The sequence below is a fragment of the Lytechinus variegatus genome, chromosome 5 (assembly GCF_018143015.1).
Source record: "Lytechinus variegatus isolate NC3 chromosome 5, Lvar_3.0, whole genome shotgun sequence".
NCBI classification, from domain to species: domain Eukaryota; kingdom Metazoa; phylum Echinodermata; class Echinoidea; order Temnopleuroida; family Toxopneustidae; genus Lytechinus; species Lytechinus variegatus.
In genome coordinates, this window is record NC_054744.1 from 28,124,048 (window position 1) to 28,138,057 (window position 14,010).

A 14,010-nucleotide genomic window follows, 5' to 3' on the forward strand; every position below is an offset into this window, starting at 1 on the left:
AAATTGGTGGTATTAGTTTTACACCTATAGGTGTTATTACAACACCTCTGGTTGTTACATTTACACTCTTTGGTGTTGTGTTCAATCTCTAGGGTGTTATTTTAACACCTCAGGGTGTGGTCCTCTATTAACACCAATTGGTGTCAGTTTTAACACCACAGTTTTTACAGTGTAATTGTAAGATCACCTTATAGCAATGCCACGCTGAGTATAACTTTTAGAGCGACTCAGTGGAGAATAGACGGGGGTGACCAAGGATAATCGGGAGAGGAGAAATGGAAATGGAAAGGGATGAAATATCATAGCATTTTGTAATATGATGTTAAATTCTTTTTTTAAAGATTGCCCTGTACGCCACATTTTCCCCTTCAGAATTGTTGGCTCCCTGTGCATTGGATTTGGCAAATCTTGCATTTTTTCTCGTATGAAATATACAAAGTTAGACCTTTGTAACGACCTTCTTAACGGTGTTCCCGGTGGGGCACTGTGCTGCACCATTAACGGTGCCAAAACTGAACGTCTGAGAGTGTAGTCTAAGGTGGCAAGAAACTCGCAATTAGCTGCCAGTCAATAGGTGCCACATTCTGCGATAAGTCTTGCAATTTATTTGCGAAGGGGAGCGTTTCATGAAATGACTTGTCGGACGTATTATCCAACAGTTAGTAGCAGATGCCTGGGCCCCGTCGCGTAAAAGTTACCGTTACGGTAACCATGTAATGGTAACTTGCGTGGAATCCTTGATTTTGATTGGCTGTTTATCAGCATTACCATGGTAGTTACCATAATAGTAACGTTTATGCAACGGGGCCCAGTGCTTCTTAGCCAAATCAAAATCAAGGATAAGTTCAATATGACTTGACAAACGACAAAAAAAAGTTTGATGAAGCGCTTTCCTGTTCTGCACCTCGTGTGAAAAATGATTTACAATTCATGTAATCAAACCTGATCTATCCGATTTCACGTACTAATTTGCAAATAAAATTTACACTTGATTGAAGATTGCAATCAATTGCAACGTTTTTTTTTTGCGATGCCCCTTTATTATTATTTTTTTCAATACGCTGTATTTAAGAAAAATTACAGCTATAAATACATTAGTTGGTGTTTGAAGAGGACCACATCTCTTGCGTTAAAATACACCTTGGTGTTTAACTAACAAGATGGATATTATCACTGGTGTAAAATGCTTGGTGTCCTCTGTAAACACAGATTGTGATCACAGTGTAGTATTAACACCAGTGTTTTGCAGTGTATGTACTTAAAGAAAAATTATTGTTGGTGCTTCACTCTTGATCGTATTTTTTACATTATATATTATATAATTTTGTTGTTTTGTTTGATTTCAGAGAAAATACTTTAGTTAAGATTCTTTTTCTATGTCGTGTTGTCGTTGTAATAAATCATTATTTGCATCTTGTATTCAACATGGATTATTGTAAGTAGAACAAGGTGACATTAGATAGAAAAAGATATACCTTGTTAGAAATTACATTGGATAAGGAGCTACTTTCATTGGGGCAAAATTCTACATTATATTTTCGTTATGGTGGCACTGCTGCTATTTCTGATTTATCGTCAATTCTCAAATCCATTCTAGACTATGTTCCGCTTACCATTCTGTGCAAATTGTAATGTATGATAAAAGTCAATTGTTGATATAAAATGGTCTGCTGAAAGCACAAGAATACATGTCTGATAACCTACAAAACTTGTACTAAAATAATTAAGAGTGTTTTCAATAAGCGTTCGGCTACAACACTTTTCCCTATATGCGGGTATTAATGGATCTTGTTTACATCATCGATCTAGCGCCATCTCATGTCAGATGCACCACATTTTGCAGCTGTCCAGGGAAATTATTTCCCCTGCACCACGTATTTCTCAGTCTCCTCATTTAGTAAAATAGAGTGTTCACCCTGATGTCAAGTAGTAAAGCTTAAGAAGTAAAGCTTTAGTAGTAACCCTTAAGTAGTAGATCTGAAGTAGTAAATCTGCAGTGGTATATCTGAAATAGTAAAGCGTAAGTAGTAACCCTTATAAGTAGTAAACCTTAAGCAGTAAACCCAATGTAACAAACATTAAGTAGTAAACCTGAAGTAGTAAACTGTAAATAGTAAACCTTAAGTAGCAAATCTGAGAAAATCAAACCAAAATATCCGCAGCCAAAAAAATGTTGCTAAAATACATGGTGCAAACTGCGTTTCGTATCTCGCGCAATCGAGTTCACACATCGAAAACGTCTAATACCAAGATATTGATATTAGATAGATAAGTATCACCATGTCCAGGATAATTATGCTATTCTTGGATCTTTTTCTTTAACTATTATAGAGATGATGTATTGTAAATAATAATAAACACTTTTGCACAGAGATTTATTCTTTAAGATATTTTACAATCACCTAGTATATAAAAGTTTCTTTTACACTTTTTTTAATCACTTGAACTTAGTCATGTTAGTATTGTGTCGGGTGTATTAACATTGTTGGCATGTTTTGTCTTTATTGAATGTCCTATATTCGATGTACTATAGACCAATAAATATCTTCATGGAAATATTCACTTAACCCCACATCTGTTTTTTTATCTCGTCTGGTTAACTAGGCTGACAAAAAAAGTTTGTTGTAAAAATAGCAGAAAGAAATTGGCGAAGGTTTTAAGAAATTCCATCAAAACTTCATAGAATTGAAAAGTAATTCGATTTTTTATTATTTGATTTGTGACGTCATATGCGAGAAGCTTTCCTAAATATCGTATGGTAAAAAGTCAATGAAATGTCAATTTCTCAGAAAATTGAATACATAAATTATTTCATTCGCTCCTAAAAAAGAAAATAAGAAATAAGTCATCACGAACTATTAGAAAAAAAAGAAATTTATAAATTTTATATTACATAACATAAGGGGCAGCTGCTCGTTTATGACTTCACAAATAAAAAAAAATTCATATTGTAATGAATTTCTTAATCCTTAAGGGATTTTCCTCAAACTTTAAGCATTTTTTTTTCATCATTTTTTTTTTACATCAATGTTTATCTCAGGGTGAACTTTCCTCAAACTTTCACCAATATTTTTTCATCACTGCTTCTTTTTTACATCAATGTTGTGAACTTCCCCTTTAATGTACTCTCTAAACAGTAAAGTTTACGGCTCGAAATTGTGGGTCAGTCATGCGTGTTATCTGTCTTTAATTACTTCACCATCACGTCATCAGAGTTTCATCCTTATCGTCGTCGTCATCACCACCACCATTATCATTCGCATATTCAAACGAATCTGTAAATACAATATTATCCAATATGCTGGCATATAGCAGTTGGTCAAATACTTTATTAAAGTTACATTTATTTCTAAGTAAGAATTATGTTAACTCTTTCTCTTGGCTCCAATTACATTTCAGGAAATGTATCACAAATAAGTACTCTAGTCGATATTTTCGATACGACACAAACTGAGGATACTTGACCTGCTTAATGAAATATAGCAGTATAGGACGTTATTGTAACTACTTTTAAATATTCGAATAAGTTACCTCTTTTACTCAAACAATCATCATCTGTTTCTTTATCTAAAGGGTGTTTTAAAATTGATATTTTCATTTTCTATTTTGACATATTTCCTGTTACTGTTCTAAATGTTTTTGGTCATTTTGGTAAAAACGCAGTACATATTAAGTAACAATGATAATAATAATATACAATAATGAGAAAATACGCACAAATAAATTCATTGAGATTACAGAACGTGGTCTCTTTTTTAGAGTAAAAATGAATAACATCAATAATATTGAAAATGCACTACATTATGCATAAACATATTTTATTCTACATTAAACATGTTAAAACGGTTTGCGTTGAAGAATGATATATAATAACCCAACCAAATCTTGTCTCCTAGACCCCCCCCCCCTTATACATTCAGGATCGTAAAAAAATAGTGATTGCAAGGCATCAATCTATTCGTATCCCCATTTTCGTAGGTGTCAATCCTAGATATGAACCACTAGGAAATACAAGATAACTAGTAACCGGTTAAGTCAAAGGCAAGGGAACGATATTGGCGTCACCAACGCAATTCAAGTACTGAATATCATAACGTGTGTCAGACATCAGGTATGTTTAATATATCTACAGCTGCACTGGGAAGATGGTATATAACTTTTCAAAAATGTTCTACATAGACCTATACATATCATCCTAAGATGACAGAATAACTTATGCATAAAAAAACTCTTAGATTGCACAACAACTATCATTACTGTTAAAGATCATGGCACCTCAATAGTAATGAGGTAAAAATAGATAAATAAATGAATGAATAAATAAATTAATTAATTAATCAATCAATCCATTAATCAAGAAAGAAAGAAAGAACCATCACATCAAGAGATCCCTGCGAAAATCAGTTCCATTCAAAACTTCATTTACAGTTTCGTAAGAATCAAACATTTTGTTTTTCCCGCAAGTCCTCAAGATATCCCGGTACACAAAGAAAACTAAAGTTAATGTGGATATAATGAAAAGTCAGAGAAACTGAAAATTGTGCGAATGGGGGGGGGGGGTCGGGTGGAGCATCACATTTCCAGTGAATCCTTATTTGTACCACTGTCATCATAACCGAACGAATTAACATTATTAGTACAAAAATCCAGCTTCACCAGATTTTGTAACATGTGTCAAAATTAATAGAGGTTCTGATTCTTCCCAGTAATTCAGTCATTCATCCAGAAAAAATAAGGTTTCAGGCTTTACCATAGCTCAAAAAGGTGGAATACTCAATGGATTACATATACTGAGAATGGAATCACTTAGCTGGGGCACCGACGAAACTTTTCTTTTCACATGCTCAGTCTTGCTTGCAAATAAACTTTCATAAAATAGATTTCATATTATCTTCGACATTATATTTATTCAGTCCTAGTTACGTGGCGTTAGAGGAATGAGGTGGAAAAGAAGTTCTAAGCCGGTCAATATCAATCATCTCTAAACTTGGATTACCATCTTAAAGCACCATGATTGGTCGTTGGTTAATTCGTCACTCTGCCATGGATAAGACTCCCCCCCCCCTCTAACCATAAAGTCAGATTATCGTTTGCTTTCTTTGAGACTTTGATACAATTCGGAGGCAAATCACCCACAGTAGAATATCGAATACGATTTATAACCAGCAGATATTATGTAATGCCACTGGAAATAACCTTATAAAAAGTCATTACATTAATTTTTTTTCTCTCCCTATCATTTCATGATAGTGCCCCAGGCTAAGCGGGGCGGCCGAAGTGCTTTTTGCTGGTACACCAAGTTTGCTTCCCCAAAATGTCTGTTACCATGGTTACGGGTGCTTTTAACAATTCTGGAGTTAGCAAAATTTAATCCACTCCCTATAAAAACCGACATTCATCATGTAGATCTTACTTTAATTAAGCTTTACGTAAAGTCCAATCTACAGTTATGAAGCTCCACGGGCGTGACTATCTATCCGAAGCAGATATGTCGATATATCATATAAGCTTCTTAGATGACTTCTCTGCTGTTAGAATAGTGCATTCACCTCTCGCCATTTTTGGTCGAATCGATCTTGTTTTACCATATCAGACCACGATGAGAGACGGCTTGACAGGAAGAATGCGGATTCTGGGAGAAAGGAAAAGAACCTTGTATTAAACAGTTAACAATACCATGCAAATCCAACATTATAGTGCAATAAAAAAATCATTATCTTGAAAGTGAGATGTTTGCATAGTTAATCCGCCCTATAAAAATCGAGCGTCCATTTTTAGAAGAAAACAAAATATGTCTGAAAAATCAGCTGAAATAATATCAGAGAGTATAAATATCTATTATTATTTGCTTTAGGTATAAGATATAAACAAATTGTAACTGCGGGAAACTCAAAATCGTATAGGCCTACCGTCTTTACTTGAAATCATTATGTACAGATTTATCCTCAAATGATTACTATAAATCCGATTCTTTAAACCCTATACTGGATTTTCGGAGAAATTTTTGAAATTTCCAGGTCAGATGAATGGGTACGCTCAGGATGAATTCCTTGAATGCACCGAGAACTTGGAGGCAACTCGAGTTAAAGCAGGGGGTAATTACTAGTAGTAGAATGGCGCGTTATACTAGTAGATGCCTATCATTATTATCATTCTTTTTTTTTACCTTTACAGATCTCCTGTTCTACTAATGACGTCAGGTAGTTGTTATGACGTGATAGTTTTGGAGATCCGTCAATGAGATCACCCGTCATAAAACAGTTTACAACTCCGATACGAAGACCTTGGATTAAGTCATTCTGAACAAAATATTCAATAGAAAATGATATCAATTAGTCATGCATGATGGTTAAGAATGTGCATACTTTGGTGAAAGAATGAAATCTAAACCTTGCCACTAGAAAAAAACTAATTCATGAAAATACTGTAAGCTAAACAGAGATTAAACAAACTGAAATCAACCTTTGAGCACTTTACAGAAACGAATACATATAAATATAATCACACATTTGCATTTATCATGCCAGGACGCATACCGAAGAAATTTTTGTGAAATAGTTGGACGCAAATCACTTTTAATAGGGCTTGATTATTCAGAGTTTAAAAAGCTGTCACAGCTGTTATCACTGTAGAAAAAATAGCATATTTTAGCATCCACTTCGCAAATGCTTTCTGCAATGTTCACGAATCTTTTGAAAATGCCCATCAAATCACAATAGAGAGATAAGAGTTCATTGTCGAAAGTTCGTGGACCGGGACAGCACATCGTCTTTAATCAGATTCGGACCGAATAACATCTATCTCTTTGTAGGTCCATGATCAAATACAGCCTTTTAAGCAGCTCAGTGAGAATGTGTCAGACAACAATAGTTTGTCACACATCGACATACTCGAATTGGAGCTCCTTCATGAATGCTGGGGGTGGAATGACAGGCCTATGCCAAGCATGTTGAGACGAATTCATGTATATATGAACCTGGATGCATTAGCAGCCCAGATAATTCTATTTATAAAGGTTTTGCGAATAACTTATTTGACGGACTTCCCACTCACATGCACGATGGCTATTTCTATCATGTAATGGAAATGATGATAAATGGCATGTGCCGAAACTGTCCTGTTCAGCGTTCACCCCATTTTATATAGTGATGATTAGACAATGGGACAGGTAAGAAGCTTGGATAAATGCTGGATCTAAATGGACCACAAGGTTCCATGCAAGTTATCACAGATTTGCACCAAAGCTGTAAATTGACGATTTGAACTGGAAAACTATGCCTATTTTTGAGGATGAGATTCTGTCTACAAATGGAATTAGTTCTTATTGTCGGGATTCTATTATTGGGGAAAAGAGGATTGCTACCATTGCGGTATTGAAGAGAAGCAGAAGGTAAGAAATGGTGGATTCAAATTTCATTAATTATGGAAAAAATATTGTTGAATTGTGGAGTATTTAAATAGAAATCTGGGGCCACAGGACGGTTTTGAGTGGCGTGGGGATGCATGTTGAACACGTTTTGGTACATGTTTACTGATACACAGTGTGTGTGTGTGGGGGGTAGCCTTTCCCCATACCGAAAAGGGTGGGGAGGGGAACTGGAAACATCCAGCCCCCCCCCCCGTTCCATTGCCCCTGATATCCTATAATCCGCGATGTAGTAGACATAACTGTATGGAGATCACTTGTTCACTGCTACCATCCTGCCTGTGGAGAACTACATGTAGGTCTATGGCATGCTTATGCTGTATTGAGCACATACTTTAAAAAATCATTAAAATATCACTTTTGTGACCAAAATTACTAATTTCCATACAGTTGCAATTTATTTTTCATAAGTAACTTGGGATTAATTATTCACCAGAGCGCTCAAAAACTTGAATTTTGGGCATATTTTTGTGTACGCCCTCTATTGGTGGAAAGTAAAATGGCAAGAAAATTCTCATTTTTTTTATTTCTATTTTTAATTAAGAAAAAAATAATTTAAAGAATCAAATTTACTTTAGAGCCAAGTTGTTTGACGAATAGGTGTAATGGAAACTGTCAGTCTAAAAAAATCAAGCATTTGTCCCAGAAAAAGAGAAAATAAGCCAAACATTGCCACCCTTATTTTGCCACACATGGACATAACTGAGAACAAGGTTATATCATAACCTTGTTTATTGAATGAGTGATGCAGATGAGCCTTGAACGTATATAATTTGCATTTAATGAAAACATGGAGGAAGGAAGAAGTGATGAAACGCACCGCATTATCAAGTTCTGATGCAAAATATGCACCTTTTAAACCATTCTCCGCCATAAACTTCGATACGGCCATCGCCAGTTTGGACGGTGTAAGAGCGTCTAATGAGTTACAAAGGTCCGCCGCATAGTCCTTTTTGCACCTGTAAATGTTAAAATACAACGACAAAAAAGGTTTCTCGTGAAATGTTGTATATAGCAAAGGTAAATAAATGAAGAAAAAAAAACACTTGATATGAATATGATTTCAGTTGGATCACATTCTAAAAGGGTAAAACCTAAACGCTTAATCACTGGCGAATAAATGGGAGGGGGGACCTTTGGGCCATGAACCCCCCAAAATCCATCACCAACCAAAGAAAAAGATAACACGAGAAAAAAAGTGAAAGGAAAAGGTAAATAGATTTATTATTTTGTAAACTGTCAAAATCTCAGATCCATAAAATTAGTTTTTTTCATTGAGAGGGTCAACATTTTCAATCGCTAGCTGCTTTTTAGAAAATGCGCTCCAATCAACAGGTTTGGCCGCATAAAAAAGAGCGAACTGATGTCATTTCCACATTTTTTATTTTCCTATCTTACTATAAAGGAATTCTATTTATTCAAATTTTGTCCTCCAAGAATTAAAAAACGAATTGACAACTGATATAATGCATTATTCATTGCTGCGATATATTATTTTATGAGAGAGATACCATACCCTCATATAGGCATGTAGAAATATAAATGTTTTCATGTGATAACATAAGAAAAAGGAAAGTGGGGACATGGTATCATCAACCCACCTAATGAATATTCATGACGACATTCATACAAATGTTTTCACAAAATATTGCTAGACTTTAAAATTCAAAAACTTCGTTATTTGTCATCAGATTTTGATGGGATTATCAGCATTTTGCTCATTGAATTTTACTCTATTGGTTAAGATATCATTATCAACCCGGAATACCCCTTCCAGCGTGTCAACAAATCGGTGCACTCCTACTGAGTGCGTCCCAGAAAAGGAAACCCAGAATCATCGATCATTTATCATAATTTAACCACACATTCAATATACAAATTACGGGAACCTTTCATTAGAATCTTCTTTTTTATCTGGTATCACTCAGAACTTATTAACTCATGAGTAAGTAAATTCGAAGAAAGGATTCTTAATCGTCACTTGTCGGTGTGGGGGTACCTGAATTTCCAAAGTGTTTAATATCTGCTCTTTCATTTGATAACTTAAATACATGAAATGTTTAAGAAATAACATTCTGTTTTAAATTTTCAATAATAATGATGTAATTATATTGAATTTTAATAGTCTTTAAATGATGAAGTTTTACAGGTTGTTAAACTAACAATTCGTTTCGCATAAAATCTTTTGTTAACCGTGTGATAGGGGTACGTCGGGAATCTGTGAAAACACATTTGTTTAACGAAATTAAGGAAATACAATCATTTTTTTAAGAGACAGAACTTTCTTAGATCTTCACCATTTACTGTGATTGAGATATCAAATAAAAGAGTAGATATGGATCCTTTCAGACATGCATTCATAATACCCCCACGGGTGTTCTTTCTACGAACTGTTTTTACTCAATCATGCGTAGATGAGGAAAATTCTGAGTTATACCAGGTAAAAAGGACATGCCAAGCTTTGCAATAATTGTATTTGTAATTACGTTATGATAAATAATCGATAATTGACTCTCTTTCTTTTCTTTCTTTCTTCCATTAGACGCACTGTATATACTTTAAAACATACTTTTTTGGTCAGTAATAATGATATTATAGGTGCCGTCTAACCTTGGAAAAAAAACACAACATCGCAGGAGAAATTGCTCATTGCACAATGGAATATTTTTTTTATCTTTTTCATTTTGTTTACAATATTAAGCGCTAATCAGATGATATAAATCTGCGATTAAAAAGCAATTTGAAAATAATATAAAGCTTTAAAGACCGCTGTAATTTAAATTCAAGTTGATTCCTCTTTATGTACAGTGCTGGCTGCAAGGTTACAGCTCGTAATTCAAACGCACATTTATAAGTTATTCAAGACCATTTTCATCTCCTTAAAAGGAGCTCCAGATTATTTTTGTTTTATCACCTTATTTTTCAGCAAGCTGACAATCATGACAAAGGGACAAAACTGACTACATGTTAGCAGTCTTAATCTAATTTGAAGGGTTATGGGTCTTTCAAGGCAAACAAAATACGTATAATTACCAAAATATGTATAATTACCATCCATTTTTCCACTCTTCGTTGAATCGCCAATGTATGCAGACGTAGCTATTATTTTGCAAAGCAGTTTTTATAAAGTTTTGCGCAATAGCTCGGACTTCTTTCCCCCTAACAAAGTACTTGGTATATCGACTTATATGCTCCCAGTATACCAGTCGACCTAGATACCCATACGGGTACAGGAATGCATTGCATTTATGTGTAGTTGTCAGCGAGTCTGGGTAGCGATCGAGAAAATCATCAACGGCTACATAGTATGGTAGATCAGCAGCAATCTGGATGACCTCATCGGAATGATTCGTGTGCAGAAAAGTTGAAGGTATCTTGATTCTAGTCCAGTTGTAATATATCTCAATGGTATCACCGACGTGTTGATTTACTTGATCGGTTTGAGATTGGCTCTGATTTATCACCATATTGGTGCCAAGAAACACGACGTCCGCTTTCTGATTGCACTGGCTTTCGAATTCTTCCATGGTTGCCACGGGCACGAATTCGGACAGGACGTCGGGATCGAGGGTTTCTTCAAACGTGTGAGGAAGCTGTTTTTCCAATGTCGGTCCATGGTCGAAAAACGGAGCAAGGACGAGCGTCAGGTTCCGCCTTTGCGCAATGATGGATACCAGTTTGACAGCTTGGATTTGATTGTTTGTTCCTTGGTTGCCGAGCAGCACCGGTAGAATGTATTTGACTTTTGACCTACTCTCGACATTTACTTTCTTTGGCCCCACATCTTGCATTTTAGTCCTGTCGGGTCCACTCCGCTTGGGCAAAACTGCCAATGGATCTGCTTCTTTATTTAGCGCACGACCGTTTCCTTGATCGACATCACTTGCTTTCTGAGACTGAACCCTTGGGTTTGAATTGTTGTCTCTCGTTTCTTTGAAATCTTGCAGCATTCCTTGTCCTATTTCCAAGACCTTCCGGTCATGGTCGGTTCTAGGATACACCACTTGGTCATTCAGAACTGGAAACTCCCTGAGATCGCCTATCGGATTTCCAATCGGGTTCGAGGGTAAAATGGCTAGAAGGAGTTGGCTTAGTACAAAGAATGCGAAGAACAGGAGCATATGCTTAATACCAAGTCGACGTACAACACCCATGTTACGAGATTTCTTGAGGACTATCCTGTATTGGGAAGACACCACAAAGAAATATTAATTCAAGAAGTTGAGAAGGGCAACGAGAACTCACAGTGAGACATTGGAATATCTAAAAGAAACAAAATGTGTTATGCATGAAATACCGGGAGGAAATGATCCAATCAAAACAGCCTTGATGCCAAACATTAATACATGATTTTGAATTACCAAGATTCTGCTAGAGGAATGCCAGACATAGCATTAAGTAGGCTTACAATGTTACCAATGCGATCTCCTATAGGCAGAGGACACCTTTTCTCTGAACTCAGTTGTCTACCGACTTTATTGAGCTTGCAATATTGATAAAAGGGCACACCTAGTTACCAAGAAAGCTTTTAGCATTTCGGGGTGGAGGGTGGATTTCTAATTGCAATATTGATAAAATGGCACACCTAGTTACCAAGAAAGCTTATAGCTTTTCCCTTATTTTAATGTTGGATAAATGAGCACTGTCAATTTAAATACATGAGGTAAGGACCATAGGTGCGGTGGTCGGGGTTCGAACCCCGGACAAATTTTACAGAAAGAAATAACCAAATCGTGCTGTAAATTGTTATGACAAGATTTTTTTCTACGATTTTACAGTACAGATCTGTTTTAAAAAGGGGGAAAAGTTTTCTTACAATAAATTTGTTAGGTTACATATACCGATTTTCTGTACTTTTACACAAATGCATGTAAGATTACACAGTGCAATAAGGTGTTATCGAGACTCTGCTGCAGGATTTTTTTTCTTTAAGCAGATATTTTCTAACAATGTACCAAACGAGAAGCTCTTCGTGTATGTAGGCATACCACTAACTGAGGTACGAGTATAATGTGTTGCTTTTGTTCAGGGACACCCCATTTTTGTCGAGATTTACCCAACTTGACAAAGTTCAATCTTCGAACAAAAAAGAATAATGCTTTGTATGGTTTTCCTGTTCATATTCTGATTTGCCATGAAGCTATTATGCATAGTGCACAGGTTTATGTTGCACAAACCCACGAATACGTTCCATTTTGGATTTCTTCAAAATCATATCTTGCATTTTAGTCCCGTCGGGTCCTCTCCGCTTAAGCAATACATTATTTCGTTGTATTTCAGCAGTTCTTGTATATTTTGCCAACTCTATGTCTGATTCTAAATCGAAACTAATGTCATGCCGGGATAATGTTGCTGATGAAATTTATGTACTCGCTATATAATGTTATGTTTGTAAGTTTTGAATTGTGTAATATAATGTTATTTGAAGGATTTGTTTATATTTGTAGTTTTTTGTTTGTGTACATACAAAACCGTTGTTGGACTAGCACCGTTAGAGTCATTGGACGATGTGTGCTCTAAATAAAATTTAAAAGATACACATTAATATTTTTATCAGTATAGTAGTAGTGGTAGAAGTAGTGGCGGTGGTATAAACACTAAACTTCAGGAGATAACATCGTACTGGACCATGGACCTGATGCAGCTCGCATATAGAATTTTAAATTGAAAGATTTAAGAGGTAGGCCTATAGCACCCATAATGAATCTCGGCTGAAAAAAGTACTATAGGAACCTGGAAAATAATGATAAAATAAAGATTCTTCACATCCTCTTAGTCACAGAGGGCGTAAAAAATCGAGGAATCTTTTATCAGGCGATTTTAGGTACCTGGGCACGGACATAATTAGCGCTTAACGATTGAATATAGGGTTGATTCATATTGAATCCATTGATTCTTGCGAATGATCGGTTGAAAAAAACATAAACCTGCAATCAATAAGTTTTTTGTCACGGAGACTAGAACTACGTACATCACCTTCAATACGCACCGTAAAAATGAAAGATCGACAGGAAATGTTATCCAGTACTTATCCAGGCACACAAAACCTTTTCCATCGATTCTCCATAAAGATGAGTTGCCTACACCGTTAGCGATCACAGAAACTTGGTGGGGCGACCACTGGATGACTTTGATAATTCCCAATCCATTGATATGCAACTTTTTAAAGGAACATGATGGTACCATCGCAATATAGTGTTAAAAAATGTTTTAACCACGTGATCTGTAACTCCCAAATAATTCTGCCTTTAGGGCTGCGAAATGGAATTGCTCTTCAACATGTTCAAACAATAAAATCGGTTGTTATTTCAAGTATAGTACGCGCATGTTTAGAGTATAAAAGCCTTCAGAGGAGAGTGCACTCTGACGACGTCGAGTTGGTTTTCATAAACCGAAACATGATGGAAAACCTATTAATGAAAACTTGGCGATAATGCAGCAAGGAATAAAATATTTACCTACTTATTTACACGTCGCTCAAAGAAATCTTGCATTGAATGCCGTACGATCTGCATTATGACCGTTTCTGGAGCTACCGGCCTCAAAATGGTATAATAGAAGATTTGCGAGTCGTAGCAGGGATA

General features: G+C 35.7%; 2 protein-coding genes across 2 annotated transcripts in view; one reads left to right on the plus strand and one right to left on the minus strand.

Moving 5' to 3' along the window:
- Positions 1 to 5,253: 5,253 nt before the first annotated feature.
- Positions 5,254 to 11,925, minus strand: LOC121415870. The gene is made up of 4 exons (XM_041609246.1): positions 10,478 to 11,925; positions 8,247 to 8,385; positions 6,167 to 6,299; positions 5,254 to 5,632 (listed from the first exon to the last, which is right to left on the minus strand). The coding sequence occupies exons 1-4, from the start codon at positions 11,578 to 11,580 to the stop codon at positions 5,532 to 5,534; spliced, it is 1,476 nt and encodes a 491-aa protein (XP_041465180.1). The 5' UTR covers positions 11,581 to 11,925; the 3' UTR covers positions 5,254 to 5,531.
- The window catches only part of LOC121415869, a 37,273-nt gene continuing 30,259 nt past the window's right edge, over positions 6,997 to 14,010 (plus strand). Inside the window, exon 1 of the mRNA XM_041609245.1 lies at positions 6,997 to 7,390. The gene's annotated coding sequence lies outside the window, so the exon portion shown is untranslated. The remainder of the gene's footprint in view (positions 7,391 to 14,010) is intronic.